Genomic DNA, 27,067 nt, shown 5'->3' with positions numbered 1-27,067 from the left:
GGTACCCAGAGCATGTTCCTGTATGAATATATTTAAGTCTAGGAAATGTATCTGTTTGTCACTATATGTTATCTTGAACCTCACCGGTGTCTCTGTCTTATTGAATTTGTCAAACCAATCCTGTAATGCATCTTGTCCCCACGCCAGACCAAAAAGATATCATCAATGTACCTGACAAAAAAAGTAATAGAAGATGTGTCAATGTGCCACAAGTGTTCATTCTCAAATTGGGACATGTAGATGTTGGCGTGTGAGCGGGCCATATTAGACCCCATCACTGTGCCTGCTGTCTGTAAGTAGAATTTACTAAATAATTCCAGTTTAGACAGAACTCCAAAAGAGTCAGTAAGTACTCCACTGGGGGTCCCTCATATAATGTACCTTCCATCAGATGATTTCTGACAGAAATTCTACTTACAGACACTTGTGGAACATTGACGCATCTTCTATTACTTTTTTTGTCAGGTACATTGATGATATCTTTTTGGTCTGGCGGGGGACACAAGATGCATTACTGGATTGGTTTGACATATTCAATAAGACAGAGACACCGGTGAGGTTCAAGATAACATATAGTGACAAACAGATACATTTCCTAGACTTAAATATATTCATACAGGAACATGCTCTGGGTACCACACTTTACAGTAAACCTACCGACCGTAATTCTCTACTCAATGCAGCTAGTTGCCACCCACCCACACACACTACTTAAGGGCATCATCAAATCACAGTTCATTAGGGTAATTCGAAACAACTCTAATAAAGCCACAGGGGTCTCTCAGTTGCAATTGATGAGGGACAAATTTCTCCAGAGAGGCTACAAGGCACGGATGGTGGATGACATATTACAGGAGGTTATAAAGTCCACACAAGATAGCCTTATTAGCAAGGGCACTGCAGCTCTTGAACCAAAGAGATTAATCATGGCCACTACGTTTGCACCTAATACTACCGAAGCAGGAAAGGCCTTGAGACAACATTGGCCCATGGTACAGTCGGATCCAAAACTGGCCTTTACTAAAGACCTTACTCCGATGATAGCATATAAGAGGGGTACTAATCTACGGGACATCCTGGTCAAGACTGACCCAAAGAGTTGTTATCTAAACAGGACACATGTGAATGTCAAAGGATCCTACCTGTGTTTGGGATGCACTACGTGCAATGGGCTTATCTCTACAAAGAAATTTCACCACTCACACACCAATAAAGTTTTCTTTATTAAGCATTCTATAACATGCACTACCACACACGTGGTATATTTGCTGTTTTGCCCATGTGCCTGGTTTATGTGGGCAAAACTATCGGCACACTCTGGGAGAGGATGGCCAACCACAGACGGATCATTCGACCGGCACTTACGTCAGGGGAATCCGAACAGCCAGTGGCAAGGCACTGTGCACAGTTGGGTCACCAAGTATCTTCTATTAGATACATCTTAATTTACATATCCCCCGCCTGGACAGGGGTGGTGACCGGGATAAGACCCTACTTCGACGAGAAGCCGAATGGATGTACCGCCTGGGTACGGTACATCCGGGTGGCTTAAACTCACCACCGGATTTTAAGATGCTTACTTAGATTGGAGATACATACAAGGGGTACATGTGCAATGGGGGTTGCCTTTGTCCTGGGGAGAGCTGTGGGCCAGGCCCCATTGGGGTAGACCTACTGACTTTCTACCGGGTTTATAGTCCAATTGGGTCACAGCTGTGTTCCTTTTGCACTATTAAGTTAAGACACCCCACCTCATAAGGTTACCCATCTACTTTTCTCCTAGATCTAATATAAGGGCTCATCCGGTTCTATACATCTATATAATCTGGAAGTTCTCTTTTATAATACATATGGGTGATCCATGGGAAACGTGAAATAAATGAATTTCCTTCAAGGACACTATGTGACAAGAGTAATGACAGTATATCATTACAACCAGTGGACTAGAATATAATGAGTATTTGTGAGGTGTATCAAGGGGTAGCTGCTACTCAAAATCATGTATGAGATACAATATGCTACAAAATTGTACATTACACTGCCAATATGGCAGTAATGGAAGTTTGGGAGGTGATACTATGACATCATATAGCTATAAAAGGGCTAATAGCCTAATTTTTTTCTCTACATATCATAACGATGGTCCATCACTGTGGGATTGAATTAATCCATTGTAGCTTGTGTGCCATGAATTGGCAATATAATGGTTTTGTGAGTGTTAAACTTTTATTTATTCTTTTTGGTGAACAGTTCTCAATTAGATATAAATAACTGCCTTATTGTATTTTCTTATTGAGAACAATCAACCTTCATCAATCCCATAATCTTTTTATTCTTTCTTCTAAATTCAAAGTTTTTTTAACTAACTATATGCAATTCAAATCTTTCACACCGGGTACTGTGCTGATTGACACACTATTTGAGTTCTTTTGATCCAGCACAGACACCGTAGCTGGAGTAAACACGGAGATGTGTTTATGTGGGTTGCCATGACAACCGGCATGACCTCCGGTTATCTACCCATCAATAAGTGAGTGAGTGTGTCTAATGAAGTCAAAAGAATTTAATAACGTTAAGAGTTATGTAAGCACGTGTACATTTTTATTTTATGCACCATGTTGTTAAGGGCGTTGTTTACGATCTCACTTATCTTACGAGCATCCAGGGCCATTAAGATTCGGTTTCCTAGGATGGATGTACACCTAATGTAAATTTATTTTTTATATATCTACAGTTGGCTAAGTAGATTTGCACTTATTTAGATTTAAATCAATATTTTGACATTCACATACCAGAAGTGCAAGACTATGCAGCACTTCCGGTTTTTACACAATCTGGAACGCATGGCTTGCGTTCCAGCATGATGCTGTGGTAGTTTTTGTTCACTGAATATACACAGGTATTGCTTGTTGTTTCATTTCTTTCAGTTTGTGTGCATGTATATAATGGTCACATTGTTCACTTGTATGTTATGCTGATGAAGGGGAAGATATCCCTGAAAACGTTTCATCAATAAACAAGATTTGTTTCACTTTGCAAAAAGACCTGAGAGTGCATCCTATTTTGGAGGATTATATACTGTGTGTGTATATATATATATTTATTATATTTGCAGTTTTCTTGTACAAAGTTACATAACAAATATAAAAAATCCCTCAGGAGCAATATAGAGCAATGCAGCCACTGCAAAACATACATTTCCTGCTCTGTATTCTATACTTTAAACTGAAGTGCACAGCTTGCCAAGAAGATGGCAATATTGCTGATGTGTGCACAGCGTTTCTGCCACATGGTGTGAGAAACTTAAACTGCAAGATGGCGGCACCCAGTGTGAAGATGCAGAACTTAACTAACCAACACTTCTGAAGGGTTACAATTGGAGAACCCCTTAACAGCTGGACATATATGTCTACACTGGAACAAAGTTCTGATGTAAACAAATACGTTAAAAATTTAAATCACCCGATTGTTCATGCAATCGCGTGATTTCAATGGTGGGATTGTGTCTGGGGGGATTGCCTAGCCCTAAGACACTAGGCATGCCCTCCAGACCACGATTCCATTCGGGAAGCGCCTTTAGCTTTAGTACAGCCAAAAGGCTAGGACGTTCTAAGGGCGTTAAAGCACATTGCGGTAAGGACAGCATAGAACGTCCTAAGGGCGTTAAGGGGTTAATGAGTTGCATACGCAAGAGGAAAAACAATAGCATGGTGGCTAGTAACAATGTAACTGTATTTGCACCCAGCAATTTAATGCCTCTTTAAAAAATGTAGGCCACTACGTAATTACTCTACCTTGGTGGTTTTGCAATTCTGCTTTAACTTATTTACCTTTGCAAACATTCAGAAACTGCATTGAGAGATCACTTGGATTTTTATCATAACGGTAATGTGTTGGACCATAGCTATGGCACAAGGGGATGTCACTGGGCATTAGGGAACATTCTGAGAACGTGTATCAGATATTATAAAACTAGCTCAAAAACTCATTCATGGCTGGACACGAAAATTTACATTTTCCTTTAGTGATAGATTTTCCATTAAAAAAATACAGAAACACAACTTTTATGCACATATTGTAAGAAGACATAAAGTATAGAAAACCTGACTGAAGAACAACAATATAGTGAACCCCAATCAATTGATGTATGTAAGCATGTATACACAAATACAAGTATTTCCTCTCAGGATTCATTTTCTCCCTCTTTTGAATTAGTTTGGTTGAGTTCAGAGAAAGGTATCTGTAAAAGGTTGCGGCAATCAGTCTAGTTTAGTCCTTATCTGATGCCAAGGAACTGTAGAGCATTATGTATTTATAGTATTTGTTTCAGCGGTTAGAAGTGTGCATTACTACACTATGCTGATTATGATAACATTTCCTGTGATTAAGTTAGCATTTTGAGAAGCACTTCTTTATGCTTATCTAGTGAGTAGATAATGCAATATCAATTGGGAATTAAGCTTGGCATTTACATTTGTATTATATGATGGTATGAAAAGGAAATTTGGAAATGACATTTACAATAATTGTTTTTAATCAGGGATAGTCCCAACACAGTGCTAATTTAAATTACACAGAGTTATTTTCCAGAAGCAATAGTTTAATAGCTCCTAAAATTTTCGTCTGGGTCATAATTCATTAAAGGGACACTCAAATCAAAAATAAACTTTCACAATTCAGATAGAGCAACTTTCCAATTTACTTCCATTAACAAAATGTGCACAGTTCATTTATATTTACACATTTTGAGTCTCCAGATCCTACTGAGCATGTGCAAGAATTCACAGAATGTACCTATATGTATTTGTGATTGGCTGATGGCTGTCACATGATAAAGGAGGGGTTTGGAAATAGACATAATTTTGAAATTTTTTCAGAAGAAAATATACTACTCATTTGAATTTCAGACTAAGTGCTATTGCATTGTCTTGTTATCATGCACTTGTTGATTATGCAAATCTACTGTATTTACTGGTCATTTTAAATATATCTTTATGCAAAAACCTTTGTCTGGCTCCCAGTCCCAAAAAAAGTGTTTGGCTGGTTCCTCGGTTTTCTTAGTGACTTCAAAATTTCAAATAGGTTTGTTTACCCAAGAAATATACTTCCCCTTTTAAATAAATAATAATAAAAATAATACAAATATTTTTTTCTTTGTCCCCAGGGATATCTTGAAGAGTTAGTTCGTTTGCGGGAAGTTCAGCTTGCTGAATCTGTATCCCAAAATAAACTACTTCTTCAGAGAATTGAAGGGATTCAGCTAAACCACAAATTGGAAAAAGAACAACTTGAATACATTATTGTAGAACTGCAAGATCAACTGTAAGTATAACACAGATATGCCAATTGTCAATATCTAATAATTTAATACAGAAGGTGTTTTAATGATCACATTTTCAGGGATCATTCTACAGCTCCAAAAGAGCCCTTTTCTATATTAATTAGGTATATTTTTTGAAGGTCACTATAATTGGAATGTTTAGTTTAGTTTAATTTTATGTCACAAGTGTGACAAGTGAGAGTAGGTTATTAAAATAAAATTCTAAAAATCATATTCAATCTTTAGACATCTTTTTTTGCGCTTATTAATGATTATAATTGTGTGTGTGTGTATATTTATTTATTTATTTTGAGATGACCTTTGGGATTTAATGACTGCTATGCTAATAAAATCAATGTTAGATTGTATTCTTAGTAACTTAAATTTGTAACAACTTGGAATTTAATACAACACCGGTCTATACATGTTGCATGTCTTCCCCAGTTTCTCATTAAATATTGGCTCATGGGCTGTTGATCCTTGATTTCCATCTACTTGTTATTTTCACTTGAAAAAGAAACTGATCCTTGTTGTAATATGTGTGGTGTGTTAAAAAATAAATAATAAGACTAATATAAGATGAACTAAGTAAAAGTGAATCTTTTCAACTCTATAACGTGTGTTGGCAAATAAGATAAAAGAATAAACGGTAAAAAAAAAAAAAAAAAGCATTTACTATACACAGTGCTTTATTTACTATACACAGTGCTTTATTTTTAAATTAGAAGATCTACTACAGAACTTAAACAGATACAAAATATTTACAACACTGTTTAAGTTCTGTAGTAGATCTCCTAATTTAAAAATAAAGCACTGTGTATTTTTGTTAGTGGTGCTTGCAGGGTTAACTATTGAACCTGAGGTCTATGAAGACATCTTAGATTTCAGCATTTTGGAACTAGAATAACTTTATATGAAGACTTTAGGTTATCATATAATAGAACTGAAACAATGTAGCATAAAGTATTTAACACAAGCAGGAAGGTATACAGAAAATGTGAGGCAGAATACACAGGTGGTCTGTCAGTGTCAGATGGCAGAATACCCAGGTAAAGAAGCAAGTGTCAAATGGCAGGATACAAAGGAAGGGCCACGAGTGTCAGATGACAGGATACACAGGAACTGTGAGGCAGAATACACAGGTGGTCCGGAAGTTTTAGATGGCAGGATACACAGGAGCTGTGAGGCAGAATAACTAGGAGGGCCAGGAGTGTCAGCTAGCAGGATACACAGGAACTGTGAGGCAGAATACCCAGGAAGGGAAGCATGTGTCAGATGGCAGGATGCACAGGAACTGTGAGGCAGAATACCCAGGAAGGGAAGCAAGTATCAGATGGCAGGATACACAGAGCTGGGAGGCAGAATACAAAGGAAGGTCAGCAAGTGTCAGCTAGCAGGATACACAGAGCTGTGAGGCAGAATACCCAGGAAGGGAAGCAAGTGTCAGATGGCAGGATACACAGGAAATATGAGGCAGAATACACAGGTGGTCCTGGAGTGTCAGATGGCAGGATACATAGAACTGTGAGGCAGAATACCCAGGAGGGCCAGGAGTGTCACCTAGCAGGGATACACAGGAACTGTGAGGCGGAATACCCAGGAAGGGAAGCAAGTGTCAGATGGCAGGATACACAGGAAATGTGAGGCAGAATACACAGGTGGTCCTGGAGTGTCAGATGGCAGGATACATAGAGCTGTGAGGCAGAATACCCAGGAAGGTGAGCGAGTGTCAGCTAGCAGAATACACAGGAACTGTGAGGCAAAATACCCAGAAAGGGAAGCAAGTGTCAGATGGCAGGATACGCAGGAAATGTGAGGCAGAATACCCAGGATGGCCAGGAGTGTCACCTAGCAGGATACACAGGAACTGTGAGGCAGAATACCCAAGAAGGGAAGCAAGTGTCAGATGGCAGGTTGCACAGGAAATGTGAGGCAGTATACCCAGGAGGGCCAGGACTGTCAGCTAGAAGGATACACAGGAACTGTGAGACAGAATACCCAGGAAGGGAAGCAAGTGTCAGATGGCAGGATACACAGGAAATGTGAGGCAGTATACCCAGGAGGGCCAGGAGTGTCAGCTAGCAGGATAAACAGGAACTATGAGGCAGAAAACCCAGGAAGGGAAGCAAGTGTCAGATGGCAGGATAAACAGGAACTGTGAGGCAGAATACCCAAGAAGGGCCAGGAGTGTCAGATGGCAGGATAAACAGGAACTGTCAGGCAGAATATACAGGAAGGTCAGCAAATGACAGCTAGCAGGATACACAGGAACTGTGAGGTATAATACACTGGAATGGAAGCAAGTGTCAGATGGCAGGATACACAGGAACTGTGAGGCAGAATACACAGGTGTTCCAGGAGAGTCAGATAGCAGGATACACAGGAACTGTGAGGCAGAATAACCCGGAAGGGAAGCAAGTGTCAGCCGGATACACAGGAACTTTGAGGCGGAATACCCAAGAAGGGCTAGGAGTGTCAGATGGCAGGATACACAGGAACTGTCAGGCAGAATACCCAGGAAGGTCAGCAAATGTCAGGTAGCAGGATACACAGGAGATGTGAGGTAGAATACACAGATGGTCTGGGAGTGTCAGATGGCAGGATACACAGGAGCTGTGAGGCAGAATACCTAGGAGGGTCAGGAGTTTCAGCTAGCAGGATACACAGGAACTGTGAGGCAGAATACCCAGGAAGAGAAGCAAGTGTCAGATGGCAGGATACACTGGAAATGTAAGGCAGAATACACAGGTGATGCTGGAGTGTCAGATGGCAGGATACACAGAGCTGTGAGGCAGAATACCCAGGAAGGTCAGCGAGTGTCAGCAAGCAGAATACACAGGAACTGTGAGGCAAAATACCCAGTAAGGGAAGTAAGTGTCACATGGCAGGATACACAGAAAATGTGAGGCAGAATACCCAGGATGGCCAAGAGTGTAACCTAGCAGGATGCACAGGAACTGTGAGGCAGAATACCCAGGAAGGGAAGCAAGTGTCAGATGGCATGATACACAGAGCTGTGAGGCAGAATACCCAGGAAGGTCAGCGAGTGTTAACTAGCAGGATACACAGGAACTGTGAGGAAAAATACCCAGGAAGGGAAGCAAGTGTCAGATGGCAGGATACACAGTAAATGTGAGGCAGAATACCCAGGAGGGCCAGGAGTGTCACCTAGCAGGATACACAGGATCTGTGAGGCGGTATACCCAGGAAGGGAAGCAAGTGTCAGATGGCAGGATACACAGAAAATGTGAGGCAGAATACCCAGGATGGCCAAGAGTGTAACCTAGCAGGATACACAGGAACTGGGAGGCGGAATACCCAGGAAGGGAAGCAAGTGTCAGATGGCAGGTTGAACAGGAACTGTGAGGCAGAATACCCAGGAAGGGAAGCAAATGTCAGATGGCAGGTTGAACAGGAACTGTGAGGCAGAATACCCAGGAAGGGAAGCAAGTGTCAGATGGCAGGTTGAACAGGAACTGTGAGGCAGAATACCCAGGAAGGTCAGCAAATGTCAGGTAGCAGGATACACAGGAGCTGTGAGGTAGAATACACAGGTGGTCTGGGAGTGTCAGGTGGCAGGATACACAGGAGCTGTGAGGCAGAATACCTAGGAGGGTCAGGAGTTTCAGCTAGCAGGATACACAGGAACTGTGAGGCAGAATACACAGGAAGGGAAGCAAGTGTCAGATGGCAGGATGCACAGGAACTGTGAGGCAAAATACCCAGGAAGGGAAGCAAGTGTCAGATGGCATGATACACAGAGCTGTGAGGCAGAATACCCAGGAAGGTCAGCGAGTGTCAGCAGGATACACAGGAACTGTGAGGAAAAATATCCTGGAAGGGAAGGATGTGTCAGATGGCAGGATACAAAGGAAATGAAAGGCAGAATACCCAGGTGATCCTGGAGTTTCAGATGGCAGGATACACAGGAACTGTGAGGCAGAATACCCAGGAAGGTCAGCAAATGTCAGGTAGCAGGATACACAGGAGCTGTGAGGTAGAATACACAGGTGGTCTGGGAGTGTCAGATGGCAGGATACACAGGAGCTGTGAGGCAGAATACCTAGGAGGGTCAGGACTTTCAGCTAGCAGGATACACAGGAACTGTGAGGAAAAATACCCAGGAAGGTAAGCAAGTGTCAGATGGCAGGATACACAGGAAATGTAAGGCAGAATACCCAGGAGGGCCAGGAGTGTCACCTAGCAGGTTACCCAGGAAGGTCAGCGAGTGTCAGCTAGCAGAATACACAGGAACTGTGAGGCAAAATACCCAGGAAGGGAAGCAAGTGTCAGATGGCAGGATACACAGGAAATGTGAGGCAGAATACCCAGGAGGGCCAGGAGTGTCACCTAGCAGAATACCCTGGAAGGGAAGCAAGTGTCAGATGGCAGGATACACAGGAAATGTGAGGCAGAATACCCAGGAGGGCCAGGAGTGTAACCTAGCAGAATACCCAGGAAGGGAAGCAAGTGTCAACTGGCATGATACACAGAGCTGTGAGGCAGAATACCCAGGAAGGTCAGCGAGTATCAGCTAGCAGGATACACAGGAACTGTGAGGAAAAATACCCAGGAAGGGAAGCAAGTGTCAGATGGCAGGATACACAGGAAATGTGAGGCAGAATACCCAGGAGTGTCACCTAGCAGGATACACAGGAACTGTGAGGCGGAATATTCAGGAAGGGAAGCAAGTGTCAGATGGCAGGATACACAGGAAATGTAAGGCAGAATACACAGGTGATCCTGGAGTGTCAGATGGCAGGATACACAGAGCTGTGAGGCAGAATACCCAGGAAGGTCAGCGAGTGTCAGCTAGCAGGATACACAGGAACTGTGAGGCAAAATACCCAGGAAGGGAAGCAAGTGTCAGATGGCAGGGTATACAGGAAATGTGAGGCAGAATACCCAGGATGGCCAAGAGTGTAACCTAGCAGGATACACAGGAACTGTGAGGCAGAATACCCAGGAAGGGAAGCAAGTGTCAGATGGCAGGTTGAACAGGAACTGTGAGGCAGAATACCCAGGAAGGGAAGCAAGTGTCAGATGGCATGATACACAGAGCTGTGAGGCAGAATACCCAGGAAGGTCAGCGAGTGTCAGCTAGCAGGATACACAGGAACTGTGAGGCAAAATACCCAGGAAGGGAAGCAAGTATCAGATGGCAGGATACACAGGAAATGTGAGGTAGAATACCCAGGATGGCCAGGAGTGTAACCTAGCAGGATACACAGGAACTGTGAGGCAAAATACCCAGGACGGGAAGCAAGTGTCAGATGGCAGGATACTCAGGAAATGTGAGGCAGAATACCCAGGAAGGTCAGCGAGAGTCAGCTAGCAGGATACACAGGAACTGTGAGGCAAAATACCCAGGAAGGGAAGCAAGTGTCAGCTAGCAGGATACACAGGAAATGTGAGGCAGAATACCCAGGATGGACAGGAGTGTAACCTAGCAGGATACACAGTAACTGTGAGGACAAATACCCAGGAAGGGAAGCAAATGTCAGATGGCAGGATACTGAGGAAATGTGAAGCAGAATACACAGGTGGTCCTGGAGTGTCAGATGGCAGGATACACAGGAACTGTGAGGCAGAATACACAGGAAGGTAAGCAAGTGTCAGATGGCAGGATACACAGGAACTGTGAGGCAGAATACCCATGAAGGTCAGCGAGTTTCAGATGGCAGGATACACAGAGCTGGGAGGCAGAATACAAAGGAAGGTCAGCAAGTGTCAGCTAGCAGGATACACAGGAACTGTGAGGCAGAATACCCAGGAAGGGAAGCAAGTGTCAGATGGCAGGATACACAGGAAATTTGAGGCAGAATACCCAGGAGGGCCAGGAGTGTCGGCTAGCAGGATACACATCAACTGTGAGGCAGAATACCCAGGAAGGGAAGCAAGTGTCAGGTAGCAGGATACACAGGAGCTGTGAGGTAGAATACACAGGTGGTCTGGGAGTGTCAGATGGCAGGATACACAGGAACTGTGAGGCAGAATACCCAAGAAGGGCCAGGAGTGTCAGGTGGCAGAATACACAGGAACTGTCAGGCAGAATACCCAGGAAGGTCAGCAAGTGTCAGGTAGCAGGATACACAGGAGCTGTGAGGTAGAATACACAGGTGGTCTGGGAGGGTCAGATGGCAGGATACACAGGAGCTGTGAGGTAGAATACACAGGGGGTCTGGGAGTGTCAGATGGCAGGATACACGGGAACTGTGAGGCAGAATACCAAGGAAACTCAGCAAGTGTCAGATGGCAGGATAAACAGGAACTCTGAGGCAGAATACTTAGGAAGTGAAGCAAGTGTCAGATGGCAGGATACACAGGAACTGTGAGGCAGAATACCCAGGAAGGTCAGTGAGTGTCAGCTAGCAGGATACACAGGAACTGTGAGGCAGAATAACCAGGAAGGGAAGCAAGTGTCAGCCGGATACACAGGAACTTTGAGGCGGAATACCCAAGAAGGGCTAGGAGTGTCAGATGGCAGGATACACAGGAACTGTCAGGCAGAATACCCAGGAAGGTCAGCAAATGTCAGGTAGCAGGATACACAGGAGATGTGAGGTAGAATACACAGATGGTCTGGGAGTGTCAGATGGCAGGATACACAGGAGCTGTGAGGCAGAATACCTAGGAGGGTCAGGAGTTTCAGCTAGCAGGATACACAGGAACTGTGAGGCAGAATACCCAGGAAGAGAAGCAAGTGTCAGATGGCAGGATACACTGGAAATGTAAGGCAGAATACACAGGTGATGCTGGAGTGTCAGATGGCAGGATACACAGAGCTGTGAGGCAGAATACCCAGGAAGGTCAGCGAGTGTCAGCAAGCAGAATACACAGGAACTGTGAGGCAAAATACCCAGTAAGGGAAGCAAGTGTCAGATGGCAGGATACACAGAAAATGTGAGGCAGAATACCCAGGATGGCCAAGAGTGTAACCTAGCAGGATGCACAGGAACTGTGAGGCAGAATACCCAGGAAGGGAAGCAAGTGTCAGATGGCATGATACACAGAGCTGTGAGGCAGAATACCCAGGAAGGTCAGCGAGTGTTAGCTAGCAGGATACACAGGAACTGTGAGGAAAAATACCCAGGAAGGGAAGCAAGTGTCAGATGGCAGGATACACAGTAAATGTGAGGCAGAATACCCAGGAGGGCCAGGAGTGTCACCTAGCAGGATACACAGGATCTGTGAGGCGGTATACCCAGGAAGGGAAGCAAGTGTCAGATGGCAGGATACACAGAAAATGTGAGGCAGAATACCCAGGATGGCCAAGAGTGTAACCTAGCAGGATACACAGGAACTGGGAGGCGGAATACCCAGGAAGGGAAGCAAGTGTCAGATGGCAGGTTGAACAGGAACTGTGAGGCAGAATACCCAGGAAGGGAAGCAAATGTCAGATGGCAGGTTGAACAGGAACTGTGAGGCAGAATACCCAGGAAGGGAAGCAAGTGTCAGATGGCAGGTTGAACAGGAACTGTTAGGCAGAATACCCAGGAAGGTCAGCAAATGTCAGGTAGCAGGATACACAGGAGCTGTGAGGTAGAATACGCAGGTGGTCTGGGAGTGTCAGGTGGCAGGATACACAGGAGCTGTGAGGCAGAATACCTAGGAGGGTCAGGAGTTTCAGCTAGCAGGATACACAGGAACTGTGAGGCAGAATACACAGGAAAGGAAGCAAGTGTCAGATGGCAGGATGCACAGGAACTGTGAGGCAAAATACCCAGGAAGGGAAGCAAGTGTCAGATGGCATGATACACAGAGCTGTGAGGCAGAATACCCAGGAAGGTCAGCGAGTGTCAGTTAGCAGGATACACAGGAACTGTGAGGAAAAATATCCTGGAAGGGAAGGATGTGTCAGATGGCAGGATACACAGGAAATGAAAGGCAGAATACCCAGGTGATCCTGGAGTTTCAGATGGCAGGATACACAGGAACTGTGAGGCAGAATACCCAGGAAGGTCAGCAAATGTCAGGTAGCAGGATACACAGGAGCTGTGAGGTAGAATACACAGGTGGTCTGGGAGTGTCAGATGGCAGGATACACAGGAGCTGTGAGTCAGAATACCTAGGAGGGTCAGGACTTTTAGTTGAAATAATTTTTATTAATTAACTCCACATCACTTCCACCTTTCTTAGAACAGATATGTACATTTCACCAATTGAAATACATCTGGTAACATACCATAACATTTACTTAACAAAAGTAGCCCCGATTCTAGGGTATTCTCCTTATTTAGAGTTCATGTATTGCACTCTTTATTTGCTCTTATAAAGAGTTTGGGAGATGTACGTATTTTTCTTATTTTCTGTGAGGTGAGAGTCTTGAACTAGAGGTCATCATGCTGAAGTGTGGAGATATTTTCAGTAGTAAGTCCTCCCCCCTTTATTTCTCCTTTGCAATCTCATTCAGATTAGCGTTCTTAGTGAGGGATCGGGTGATTTTTAGGGGGTCTTTTCCTTTACATCTTCAACATAAACTATCAACAACTTTAAATGTAAACATATTAAACCAACAAATCAACAATATATATGTTTTTTTTCATAGAGTTATGTTCAGGCACTACACATTTTATCTTTACAGCATCTAAAGATTATTAACTCATCAGGGGGAGCCTCCGTCTTGGTCGCCTTCATCATCTATCCTCAATCCATTTCCCAAATTTATTGCCTCTATAGAAAATATACCTTTTCATCTCCTTCTTGTCCGAGTCTCCTCTCCCTATTATAAAGTGTCATTCTTTATTATTTTCCATTATCCAGTAGAACCAGACTTTTTGGAACCAAGGTTCTATATCTAACTCTTTCGCTGCTGACTCGTACAATGTGAATGTCATCTGGATTCTGGATAGGACCTCCATCCATGACGGTACTTCCGTCTTCCAGTATTTGGCAATGGTTATTCTCGTTGTGGTACAGAGAATTCTAATAAACACATTTATGTGCGTGTTATATCTAGCTATGTTCTCGTGTAGTAGTGCTTGGGCTGGGGTGAGAGTTATCTGTTCATTTAGCACCTTACTCAATAGGTTGGATAATCTCTGCCATATGTCGCTTACCTTAGTGCATTCCCACCACATGTGGATATAGGAGCCCACTACTTGGCATCCTCTATAGCAATGATTACCGCTCCCCTTAATCATATGAGCGGTTTTCATTGGCGTCAAGTACCATCTGAAGGATGTCTTCAAAATATTCTCCCTAAGATCTGCGCTAATAAGTCCCTTACTAGCCTGAGAAAACATTTCAACCCAGTCGTCTATCTCAACCTCTTTGCCTAGATCTCTTTCCCATTGTATCATTACTGAGGATTTAGTCTGGTTCTTGGTCTGTTGTATGGAGATGTATAATTTAGAGATTGCTTTTTTGGGTCTGTTAGGAGAAGTACATAGCCATTCCAAAGTGGACTGTTGTCTTTGGGTCATGACTGTCCCTAAGTAATTCCGTGTGGCTGACATCGTCTGGAGATACAGAAACCACTGCAAATGAGTGGGTTTTATTTTTTCTTGAAGTTGGGTATAAGTCAGTACTTTGCCTTGGGACTGCATGTCTGCCACCCTGTATAACCCTTTGTTTTCCCATTTCCTAATTCTATATTTGGAGTCTTCATTCACTATATATTTTAGTGGCATTGCTTGTGTGTGTGTAGGAACTATCCCTCCCTCCCGGTTAGCAGCTATCCACTGTTTTCTAGTGAGCATCGTGATTTTATTTTGGTATAGGGCGTCTGAGTCTTTCAGATTCTTATTCCAGAGAATACCATCCGGTGTCTCTTGCCTCAGCATTTCTGCTTCCAAGGCAGGCCAAAGTATATCAGTCTGTCGTCTCCCTAGTATCGCAGTCTGAGCCAACCGGGCTGCTGTATAATAGTCGTGTAAGTTAGGGACGCCTATTCCTCCCAATTGTCTATGTCTTTGTAAGATATGTCGGGATATCCTCGATTTCTTATTATCTCTTAAAAATCTACATATATCCTTCTGAAGGTCGTCTAGGTCTGAAGTATTGATTTTAATAGGGAGTAAACGGAATAAATATAGAATTTTGGGCAAGATTGTCATCTTCACCGCAGACATTCTACCATACCAGGAAAAGCCCATCTTTCTCCATTTCCCTAACTCAGATCGGATTGCCTTAAACAAGGGAGTGTAATTTGCCATATATAATTTCGTGGAGTGTGTAGTTAGCTTAATCCCCAGGTACTTCAACCCTTCTGGTGCCCATTGAAAATCAAAATTGGCTTCGATCAATTTAATCGTATGTTTTGGGATAGATAAAGGCAATGCTTCGCATTTATCAGCATTGATTTTATAGCCCGATATTTGTGAAAACAGATCTAAAGCTTGGTAGAGGAAGGGTAGGGATACTAACGGGTTTGTAATCGTAAGCAGCACGTCGTCCGCAAATAGAGCTATTTTATGATTTATCTTCCCTATCTCCACTCCTGATATCTCCGGACAATTCCGAATATATGCTGCCAATGGTTCAATGCATAATGCAAAGATTAACGGTGAGAGCGGGCATCCCTGTCTCGTACCGTTAAGTATACATATTTCTTTAGATTGGTGTCCTATTGCCCTGACTTGTGCTGTAGGTGTTGAATATAATCCCTTAATAGCCTGTAAAAATCCCCCATTAAATCCCATTTCTGTAAGAATCGCTAACATATATTTCCAATCCACTCTATCGAATGCCTTCTCCGCGTCCAGTGAAAGGACCAGAGAAGGCACTCCTTTGTCTCGTAGATAATCTATTACCGATACCATTTTGCGAATGTTGTCTGGGGCTTCCCTATCTTTAATGAACCCGACCTGAGCTGCGTGTATAATAGAGGATAAGATATGTTTTAATCTATTGGCCATAATTTTCGTTATAATTTTGAGGTCCTGATTGATAAGGGAGATCGGCCTATAGCTAGTACATTTTGTGGGATCTTTCCCCTGTTTTGGTATGACCACTATTCTAGCCCTCAGGAGATCCTTAGGTATCGTCCCTCCCTCCATAATATGGTTTGCCAACGCTACCAAGTGGGGCACTAATAGTTCTTTGAATGTTTTATAGTATTCTCCTGGAAACCCATCGGGTCCCGGAGCTTTACCTGGCTTAAGTTCTTTGATAGCCGTTAACACCTCCATGTGTGTTATTTTGGTATTTAGGGCCTCCCTATCTTCCTCAGTGATCTGTGGCAAATTCGCTTTTACCAAGAAGGAATCAAATATCTTTTGCGTTGAGGGGCTGTGCTGTGTCTTTGTACCGTCGTACAGTTCACTATAAAACTGTGCAAATATATCAACAATCTCCTGAGGGTGGGAGGTCATCTGTCCATTGGACTTTTGTATCTGTGCTATGGCAAGGGCTTGATAGTTGTCCCTAATTTTCTTCGCTAAGTATCTATCTGGTTTGTTAGAAAAAATAAAGTAGTTCGTTTTTAACTTGTGTGCCGCTCTTAAAGAGTGTTCATTTAATAGCGAGTGTAGACCCCGCCTTTTGTTAGTGAGCTGCTTCAAAGTAGTTTTTGATTGATTCTGTTTGTGTAGTGTTTCTAACGATTTAATTTCTGTCTCTATCTGTTTTATTTCGGAGTCCCTTTGTTTTTTATATTGAGTTTTTTCCTTAATAAGGATCCCTCTCAATACTGTCTTGTGTGCTGCCCATGGCATAATTGGATTAGTTGTGGAGTCTATATTAAGTTGCCAATATTCTTTTAAGTGTCTAATTATATTATTCTTCACTAAGGGGTTTTTCGTGCAGTTGGGGTCATATGTCCAAGTCTTTATTCTCTTGGGGTCTGAGAGGTTACCAAGGCTCATTTGTGTGATAGAGTGGTCAGACCACACGCACGGGTGTATGTCTATTGATTGAATTACTGGTTGCAGGATCTGACTAGTGAACATATAGTCTATTTTACTATAACTATCATGGGCCGACGAATAATAGGTTGTATCCTCTGACCCCCCATTTAGTACCCTCCAGGTGTCGTGTAAAGAGTGTTGGTCTAGGAGGCCCAGAATGTTCTTAGCCATTGTTTTTTGGCGTTGCTTTTTCATTGATGACAGGGTAAGATTCTGTTTTGTTAATGCTTGAAGATCAATATTAAAATCACCTGCTAACAATATTCGCACTCTGGACCAGTTAGTCAGTAAGTGTGAGATATTTTCAAAGAATTTGTCCTGTTGCTCATTTGGTGCGTATACATTGCACAAAAGCACATCTGTGTCCCCTATCTTCCCTGACACTAATAAATATCTACCCTCCCTATCCGAAATGGTCTCACTATGTGTGAATGATATAGATGAATGTATTAAGATAGAAACACCTCTTTTTTTGGAGTCTAAGGTGGAGTGAAATTGTTGTGGATAGTCTTTTGCCCAGTATTTTGGGATAGTGCTTTTGAGAAAGTGGGTCTCCTGGAGATAAATAACAGTGGCCTTTAGTCGTCTGTAAGTGGTCATAGCTGTCCTCCTTTTAATGTCTGTATTGAGACCTCTCGCATTATGCGAGAGTAACACAATTCTAGGCAATGTCATTATCCCTTACGTGCGTGTATGTTAATCTCTTTCCCCTTATAGTCTGTCTCAATAAACAGTGTGTCAGTCGGTCGTCTTTTGGGTCTGTATGATATCTTGTCCAGTGTCTTAAGGGTCCTGGGATTCTTTCCTGTCTCCTATTTGTCATTCCGTCAGCTTCCCCCAGCGAGCAACAGTTTAATACATAATGCCCTACAACTCTATATAACATAAACAAAAACAAACATAAAATCAACATTAACCAGCATTGATATATCCTGAGGATAAACATGTGTCAAAACTAACATAAACAATAGCAAACAGATAGTCTTACCAGAGTTCACAACAGATTGTCTTTTTTAATAAGAGTTTTATTCATACCAAATTTCCTGGAGCGCGTCCATATAGTTACTCTTTTCAGGTAACTAAAGATCATCTAATATGGTTAAGCTCCAAGTGTGTCTTACCATAGTCTAGGTATTGCACTTTACCTTCCATATTTCTCTTTGGATAGTTTCAGCTCTTTGTCTTCTTCTTAGTCACTGTCTTCCACTTAGATCTTTGAGGCTTCGGACGAGTTTGGGATAGATTTGGCGGGGGCCCTGATGTTTCCCCCATTGAAATGTCCGGAGCTTCTAGGCCTAGGACTTTACAGATATCTGGGATTTCTTCCTTTGTCTTGATGGATGTAGTTCTCCCATTCCGGATTACATGTAGTGCAAAGGGAAAGCCCCATCGATATGGGATCTGATTTTTCCTCAATAGTAGAGTAAGAGGGCGTAGTGCATATCGCCTTTGTAAAGTTTTAACGCAGAGGTCTTGGAAAAATTGAACAATGTTTCCTTGAAATTTAAACATGGGATTTTGTCTGGCTGCTAGGAGTATCTTCTACCTATCCGGGAATCTCAACAATTTAATAATCACATCTCTTGGTGGTTGATCTGGCTTAGGCTTGGGTTTAAGGGCTCTATGGGCTCTTTCTATGGGGTAATCAGAATCAGCAGGTGTTCCCAGGATTGCGTGAAATAGCTGTTGGAGATATGTATGAAGCTCTTCAGCCGTTACGGCCTCTGGTATTCCTTTGAGTCTAAGATTGGATCTTCTGCTTCTATTTTCCATATCCTCAATTTTCTCTTCTAATTCCATTATAGCCTGTTGTTGTGTGGTTAGAGTTTCCGAGGCTGCAACCACGTCCTCTCCCATCTCATCTGTAGCTGTTTCTAAAGAGTCAACTCTGCTTCCCAGTTCTGATATCTCATTTTTGATTGTAGTAAGGCTGCTGGTTATTGTCGCCTGAAAACTGTCCATTTTCTCCCATAGTTTCTCAAAATTAGTTGTAATGTCCTGTTTAGAGACTAGGGATTGAAGATCTGCTCTGGTTACTGGTGTCATACCATTAGATTCCTCCTCAGTTTCAGACTCCATGTCATCCTCTATTTCATCTGCAACTGGATCTTGAGACTTAGTTAGTTTAGATGCCTTAAAGAAGGTATCAACTGAGACAGGTTTTGCCCCTTTGTCGTGTTTGGGGCCTTTTCTGGTAGACATAGTAGATGTCAATGGTGCACAAAAGTATACTGTGGTATATACAAATATTGCAGGCAGCCAAAGATATATATATATATAAAGTCAGTTTTTTCCCCCTCCTACTCGCCTTAAGTGTTGGCAGTAGTAAGATAGTTTTGCTAATACTAGATGTTGAGAGTATGCAGCCTTCTCCTTTATAGTATGTATATAGTTTCCCTTACTTTCCTTGCTAAGGGTAAAAGGCTAGCTGTATTCCAGACCTCTGCCAGTTAATTTTGTGTATGCACAGACATAGAGATTTTCTTAGCGACTATCCGTCATCTATTCAAGCCTCTTATTTATTTTTTTCTGTGGCACCCTCATCTGTTATTTACATGTATATTTGTATTTGTGGGGCATAGCGGATGTTTATTGAGGGTGAAAATTTTGCTGTGGTATATGGAGAGTTTTAAACTCTTTTATGTATTCAATTCTCTGTCAGACCATCTGTTCCAATCATCTCACACGGCCATCCTTTATATTATCTGTCATTATGATATCCCAATACAACTAAAGCGGACAGCATCCCTCCTCCTCATATGTGCCCAAGCATCCACACTGTCCCCTACCCCCAGGGCAGATGTCCACACTGGACGAAGTCGGTGAGGGAGACTGGGATATGACCCGCTGGCCCGGGCCAGCGGGAAATGGAGGGGGCAGGGAACAATCTATGGGACACCACAGCTATCCACACTTTAGCAGCTCAGTTCTTTAAATTTGTGTAGTTTTTTAGTGAGTAATTTCAGATATGGTAATGCTTCACCTCTCTGTCTGTATATTTACCGCAGTTCTTATTGCTGGCAGCAGTTCTGTATAATTATGTCTCTTTATTTCAGATTCACCTCATTAAGCGCTGCTAATAGCCCTGTTATAAGTGATGTTTGTATTCCTTTAGTTCACCTAGCTGGTAAATCTATTGCTATATGCAGAGTGAATGGTTTAGGATAAATGTCTTTTTACTGCAAAACTAGCTAACTGTTAGGAAGGGCACCAACGGATTCCTGCCTCTAACAGTCTGAGTGTTCAGTAGGTTTATGCAGAGAACAGGTGCCTTGGCTAGTTCTGAACCAAAGCAGGTATACTTATGTTGATATTCTATAGTCTCTCTTTTGTCTCTTCTTCAGAGTGTGTACTGAGTGAAGATAGGCTTATTCCCAACAGATCTGATGGTTGGTACAAAGCTGATTCTAGGAGGCAAGTGTCCCAGTATTAATTCAAAATGATTAGATAGCCAGAGCAGGGACCGTTACAAATTGGGAAGCTCTTGCTGCATATATTTGGGCATTCATTAATGTAACATGTGTCTGTATGTTTAGCACAGCCTCAGGTGAATCTGAAAGTGTGGTGCAACTCGTGGTAGGTTCTTACCCTCCTCACTGGCTGCTAACTGTGTATCGGCACCGGTTCACTCCGTCTAGGATCTACTGGTCTTGCACAAGGTCAGGCCGCAAAAATCCTGTAGCTGCTTCAACTGACTGTGTGGGATTTCCGGATTCTTACTTTCACAGACTGTTCCCCTCTTAGCGTTTCCAGCTGCTGGGCCGCACTCAAGATGGCGCTTTTTCGCGCCACTAGTTTCTTCTCTCTGCAGCGTTAGTCAGTCGGCCGCCTACTACTTCAGACAGCACCAGGTGTAAGTGTCAGCGACAGCCGGTTGCACAATCTGCTGCAGGGCGCTATTCAGTGTCCTTCCTCGCCGCAAGTGTGGTGCGGTCACTTACTCCGGCTGTAACCGATACAGCCGCAGCTGCCGTTAAGTTCTGCTGCTCTTGGGTAAGTTGAGACGGCTCCGGAGCGGAGCCCCGACCCTCCGGAGTCGTGTATCTCTTTGTGGCAGCCCCCAAACAAGCAATTAGGTTGGCACCAAATATCCGATGAGGGACTGGGTTGTCCAGGGTCTCAAGGCCTTGGTGTCTGACTCACAGCGTCTCCTTTTAGATTTACCGTTATCTGCTACCAGTGCAGTCGGTCAAGACAGCCCAGCATCTCTCTGTTATAATCTCCTAAAATATTCAGCAAAGTTGGATAAAACTATGTATTTTGAATGATTAGTTTATATTATTAGCACAGGAGCTTCAGCAGGATGCTGTTGATCCGTTCAGTAGCTCGGGTCAGGACTTTTAGCTAGCAGGATACACAGGAACTGTGAGGAAAAATACCCAGGAAGGTAAGCAAGTGTCAGATGGCAGGATACACAGGAAATGTGTGGCAAAATACCCAGGAGGGCCAGGAGTGTCACCTAGCAGAATACCCAGGAAGGGAAGCAAGTGTCAGATGGCAGGATACACAGGAAATGTGAGGCAGAATACCCAGGAGGGCCAGGAGTGTCACCTAGCAGAATACACAGGAAGGGAAGCAAGTGTCAACTGGCATGATACACAGAGCTGTGAGGCAGAATACCCAGGAAGGTCAGCGAGTATCAGCTAGCAGGATACACAGGAACTGTGAGGAAAAATACCCAGGAAGGGAAGCAAGTGTCAGATGGCAGGATACACAGGAAATGTGAGGCAGAATACCCAGGAGTGTCACCTAGCAGGATACACAGGAACTGTGAGGCGGTATATCCAGGAAGGGAAGCAAGTGTCAGATGGCAGGATACACAGGAAATGTAAGGCAGAATACACAGGTGATCCTGGAGTGTCAGATGGCAGGATACACAGAGCTGTGAGGCAGAATACCCAGGAAGGTCAGCGAGTGTCAGCTAGCAGGATACACAGGAACTGTGAGGCAAAATACCCAGGAAGGGAAGCAAGTGTCAGATGGCAGGATATACAGGAAATGTGAGGCAGAATACCCAGGATGGCCAAGAGTGTAACCTAGCAGGATACACAGGAACTGTGAGGCAGAATACCCAGGAAGGGAAGCAAGTGTCAGATGGCAGGTTGAACAGGAACTGTGAGGCAGAATACCCAGGAAGGGAAGCAAGTGTCAGATGGCATGATACACAGAGCTGTGAGGCAGAATACCCAGGAAGGTCAGCGAGTGTCAGCTAGCAGGATACACAGGAACTGTGAGGCAAAATACCCAGGAAGGGAAGCAAGTGTCAGATGGCAGGATACACAGGAAATGTGAGGCAGAATACCCAGGATGGCCAGGAGTGTAACCTAGCAGGATACACAGGAACTGTGAGGCAAAATACCCAGGACGGGAAGCAAGTGTCAGATGGCAGGATACTCAGGAAATGTGAGGCAGAATACCCAGGAAGGTCAGCGAGAGTCAGCTAGCAGGATACACAGGAACTGTGAGGCAAAATACCCAGGAAGGGAAGCAAGTGTCAGCTAGCAGGATACACAGGAAATGTGAGGCAGAATACCCAGGATGGCCAGGAGTGTAACCTAGCAGGATACACAGTAACTGTGAGGCAAAATACCCAGGAAGGGAAGCAAATGTCAGATGGCAGGATACTCAGGAAATGTGAAGCAGAATACACAGGTGGTCCTGGAGTGTCAGATGGCAGGATACACAGGAACTGTGATGCAGAATACACAGGAAGGTAAGCAAGTGTCAGATGGCAGGATACACAGGAACTGTGAGGCAGAATACCCATGAAGGTCAGCGAGTTTCAGATGGCAGGATACACAGAGCTGGGAGGCAGAATACAAAGGAAGGTCAGCAAGTGTCAGCTAGCAGGATACACAGGAACTGTGAGGCAGAATACCCAGGAAGGGAAGCAAGTGTCAGATGGCAGGATACACAGGAAATTTGAGGCAGAATACCCAGGAGGGCCAGGAGTGTCGGCTAGCAGGATACACATCAACTGTGAGGCAGAATACCCAGGAAGGGAAGCAAGTGTCAGGTAGCAGGATACACAGGAGCTGTGAGGTAGAATACACAGGTGGTCTGGGAGTGTCAGATGGCAGGATACACAGGAACTGTGAGGCAGAATACCCAAGAAGGGCCAGGAGTGTCAGGTGGCAGAATACACAGGAACTGTCAGGCAGAATACCCAGGAAGGTCAGCAAATGTCAGGTAGCAGGATACACAGGAGCTGTGAGGTAGAATACACAGGTGGTCTGGGAGTGTCAGATGGCAGGATACACAGGAGCTGTGAGGTAGAATACACAGGGGGTCTGGGAGTGTCAGATGGCAGGATACACGGGAACTGTGAGGCAGAATACCAAGGAAACTCAGCAAGTGTCAGATGGCAGGATAAACAGGAACTCTGAGGCAGAATACTCAGGAAGTGAAGCAAGTGTCAGATGGCAGGATACACAGGAACTGTGAGGCAGAATACCCAGGAAGGTCAGTGAGTGTCAGCTAGCAGGATACACAGGAACTGTGAGGCAGAATACCCAGGAAAGTCAGTGAGTGTCAGCTAGCAGGATACACACTAATTGTGAGGTAGAATACCCAGGAAGGGACGCAAGTGTCAGATGGCAGGATACACAGGAACTGTATGACAAAATTCCCAGGAAGGTCAGCGAGTGTCAGCTAGCAGGATACACAGGAACTGTGAGGTAGAATACCCAGGAAGTGTCAGATGTCAGGATACACAGGAAGGTCAATGAGTGTCAGATGACAGGATACACAGGGACTTTAAGGCACAATACCCTGGAAGAGCCACGAGTGTCAGGTGGCAGGATACACAGGAACTGTGAGACAGAATACACAGGAACTGCATGAAGTATCTGTAAGCAGTATACACATGAACTTTGAATGTCAGAAGTGTCAGCTAGCAGGATACACATGAACTGTGAAGGCCAGAAGTGTCAGATATCAGGATACACAGGAACACACAGGTGGTCCTGGAGTGTCAGATGGCAGGATACACAGGAACTGTGAGGCAGAATACCCAAGAAGGGCCAGGAGTGTCAGGTGGCAGAATACACAGGAACTGTCAGGCAGAATACCCAGGAAGGTCAGCAAATGTCAGGTAGCAGGATACACAGGAGCTGTGAGGTAGAATACACAGGTGGTCTGGGAGTGTCAGATGGCAGGATACACAGGAGCTGTGAGGTAGAATACACAGGGGGTCTGGAAGTGTCAGATGGCAGGATACACGGGAACTGTGAGGCAGAATACCAAGGAAACTCAGCAAGTGTCAGATGGCAGGATAAACAGGAACTCTGAGGCAGAATACTCAGGAAGTGAAGCAAGTGTCAGATGGCAGGATACACAGGAACTGTGAGGCAGAATACCCAGGAAGGTCAGTGAGTGTCAGCTAGCAGGATACACAGGAACTGTGAGGCAGAATACCCAGGAAAGTCAGTGAGTGTCAGCTAGCAGGATACACACTAATTGTGAGGTAGAATACCCAGGAAGGGACGCAAGTGTCAGATGGCAGGATACACAGGAACTGTATGACAAAATTCCCAGGAAGGTCAGCGAGTGTCAGCTAGCAGGATACACAGGAACTGTGAGGTAGAATACCCAGGAAGTGTCAGATGTCAGGATACACAGGAAGGTCAATGAGTGTCAGATGACAGGATACACAGGGACTTTAAGGCACAATACCCTGGAAGAGCCACGAGTGTCAGGTGGCAGGATACACAGGAACTGTGAGACAGAATACACAGGAACTGCATGAAGTATCTGTAAGCAGTATACACATGAACTTTGAATGTCAGAAGTGTCAGCTAGCAGGATACACATGAACTGTGAAGGCCAGAAGTGTCAGATATCAGGATACACAGGAACACACAGGTGGTCCTGGAGTGTCAGATGGCAAAATACACAGGGGGTCTGGAAGAGTCAGATGGCAGGATACACAGGAACTCTGAAGCAGAATACCCAAGAAGTGAAGCAAGTGTCAGATGGCAGGATACACAGGAACTGTGAGGCAGAATACCCAGGAAGGTCAGTGAGTGTCAGCTAGCAGGATACACAGGAACTGTGAGGCAGAATACCCAGGAAAGTCAGTGAGTGTCAGCTAGCAGGATACACACTAATTGTGAGGTAGAAAGAATACCCAGGAAGGGACGCAAGTGTCAGATGGCAGGATACACAGAAAGGTCAGTGAGTGTCAGATGGCAGCATACACAGGAACTGTGAGGCAGAATACTCAGGAAGGGCCACCAGTGTCAAGAATACACAGGAACTGCAGAAAGTATCTGTAGGCTGGATACACATCAACTGCAGTAAGTGTCCGTTAGCAGGATACACAAGTATTGCTGTGAGTGCGTGAAGGCAGTATACACAGGAACTGTAAAGCAGAATACCCAGGAAGGGAAACAAGTGTCAGATGGCATGATACACAGGAACTGTGAGGCAGAATACCCAGGAAGGTCAGTGAGTGTCAGCTAGCAGGATACACAGGAACTGTGAGGCAGAATACCCAGGAAAGTCAGTGAGTGTCAGCTAGCAGGATACACACTAATTGTGAGGTAGAAAGAATACCCAGGAAGGGACGCAAGTGTCAGATGGCAGGATACACAGAAAGGTCAGTGAGTGTCAGATGGCAGCATACACAGGAACTGTGAGGCAGAATACTCAGGAAGGGCCACCAGTGTCAAGAATACACAGGAACTGCAGAAAGTATCTGTAGGCTGGATACACATCAACTGCAGTAAGTGTCCGTTAGCAGGATACACAAGTATTGCTGTGAGTGCGTGAAGGCAGTATACACAGGAACTGTAAAGCAAAATACCCAGGAAGGGAAACAAGTGTCAGATGGCATGATACACAGGAACTGTGAGTGTATGAAGGCAAGATACACAGGAACCTCTGGGAGTATTTGAAGGCACGATACATATGAACTGCAGCAAGTGTCCGTAAGTAGGATACGCAAGTATTGCTGTGAGAATGTGAAGCAAGGATGCCAAGGAATTGTGAAGCAATATACAGGTGCTTGGCAAGTACCCTCTGCAGGTGCCTCTAAGTTGGCATGAGGTAGATACCTCTGGAGCAGGCTAGAGAATGGTCAGACAGGCCAAGGTAAAAAAAACAATGAATATTTAGTGAAAAGATGCAGTAGACTGCATACAATGATCTTCATTTTGATTGGATAGTTAAAGGGATATGAAAAAGTGCCCCTTAAGTAAAAATGAATATATTAAATCAAAATAAACATAAAAAACTGCAAACAATGTATTTGTTTTTTGTGCAAAATGAGCACTTACAAATTCTACTCAGCATTTGCAAAATTGACTTCCTGTTTGTCTTTTGTTCACTGAATAGTAAACCAGCTCATGTTTGCCCTTACAGTACTTCTGTTAATAGCCATCAATAGGCAGTATATAGAAAATGATTTGTGTTGTTGGTTTTACAGTAATGCTACAACTATAGCAGTATTTGAGACACTGTTCTAACATGTAAACTTGGCAATTTGCCCTGTTTGATCACCATTATTACTATGTCTTAACAATAGTTATCAGTTAGGTTAATTTTAAAAGCTAACAGGCATTTGAACACATTATTGGCACATTATCCTGGATACTACATTTATATATTTATAGAAGTGGGGAAAAGGGACAGCTACAGAATGTCTTCACTTGATTTAAATTTTTGTTTTTCCATCCTGAAATCTTTTATATAGTATCCAAATGTAGGCTCCAATTGGAGGATTAACACCCTTAATTAGTGTTGCATTTAATTTTGATTTGATCTCTTAATCAGTAAAATGTTGTTTTTTTTAGTTCTGGGAGTCTCTGTTTTCTCTTGTTAAGTGTATCCAGTCCACGGATCATCCATTACTTATGGGATACTAACTCCTCCCCAACAGGAAGTGCAAGAGGATTCA

The 27,067-nt window shown here is 43.8% G+C and overlaps 1 protein-coding gene across 1 annotated transcript in view; it reads left to right on the top strand.

Moving 5' to 3' along the window:
- RUNDC3B (RUN domain containing 3B) overlaps positions 1-27,067 on the top strand; it is an 848,400-nt gene that overhangs the window by 543,224 nt on the left and 278,109 nt on the right. The window contains 1 exon segment of the mRNA XM_053713995.1: positions 5,165-5,322. Coding sequence (XP_053569970.1) covers positions 5,165-5,322 — 158 coding nt within the window.

This window comes from Bombina bombina, chromosome 5, assembly GCF_027579735.1.
Source record: "Bombina bombina isolate aBomBom1 chromosome 5, aBomBom1.pri, whole genome shotgun sequence".
Taxonomy (NCBI): Eukaryota; Metazoa; Chordata; class Amphibia; order Anura; family Bombinatoridae; genus Bombina; species Bombina bombina.
Note: the sequence above shows the minus strand (reverse complement) of the source record. Positions and strands in the feature narration are given on the sequence as shown.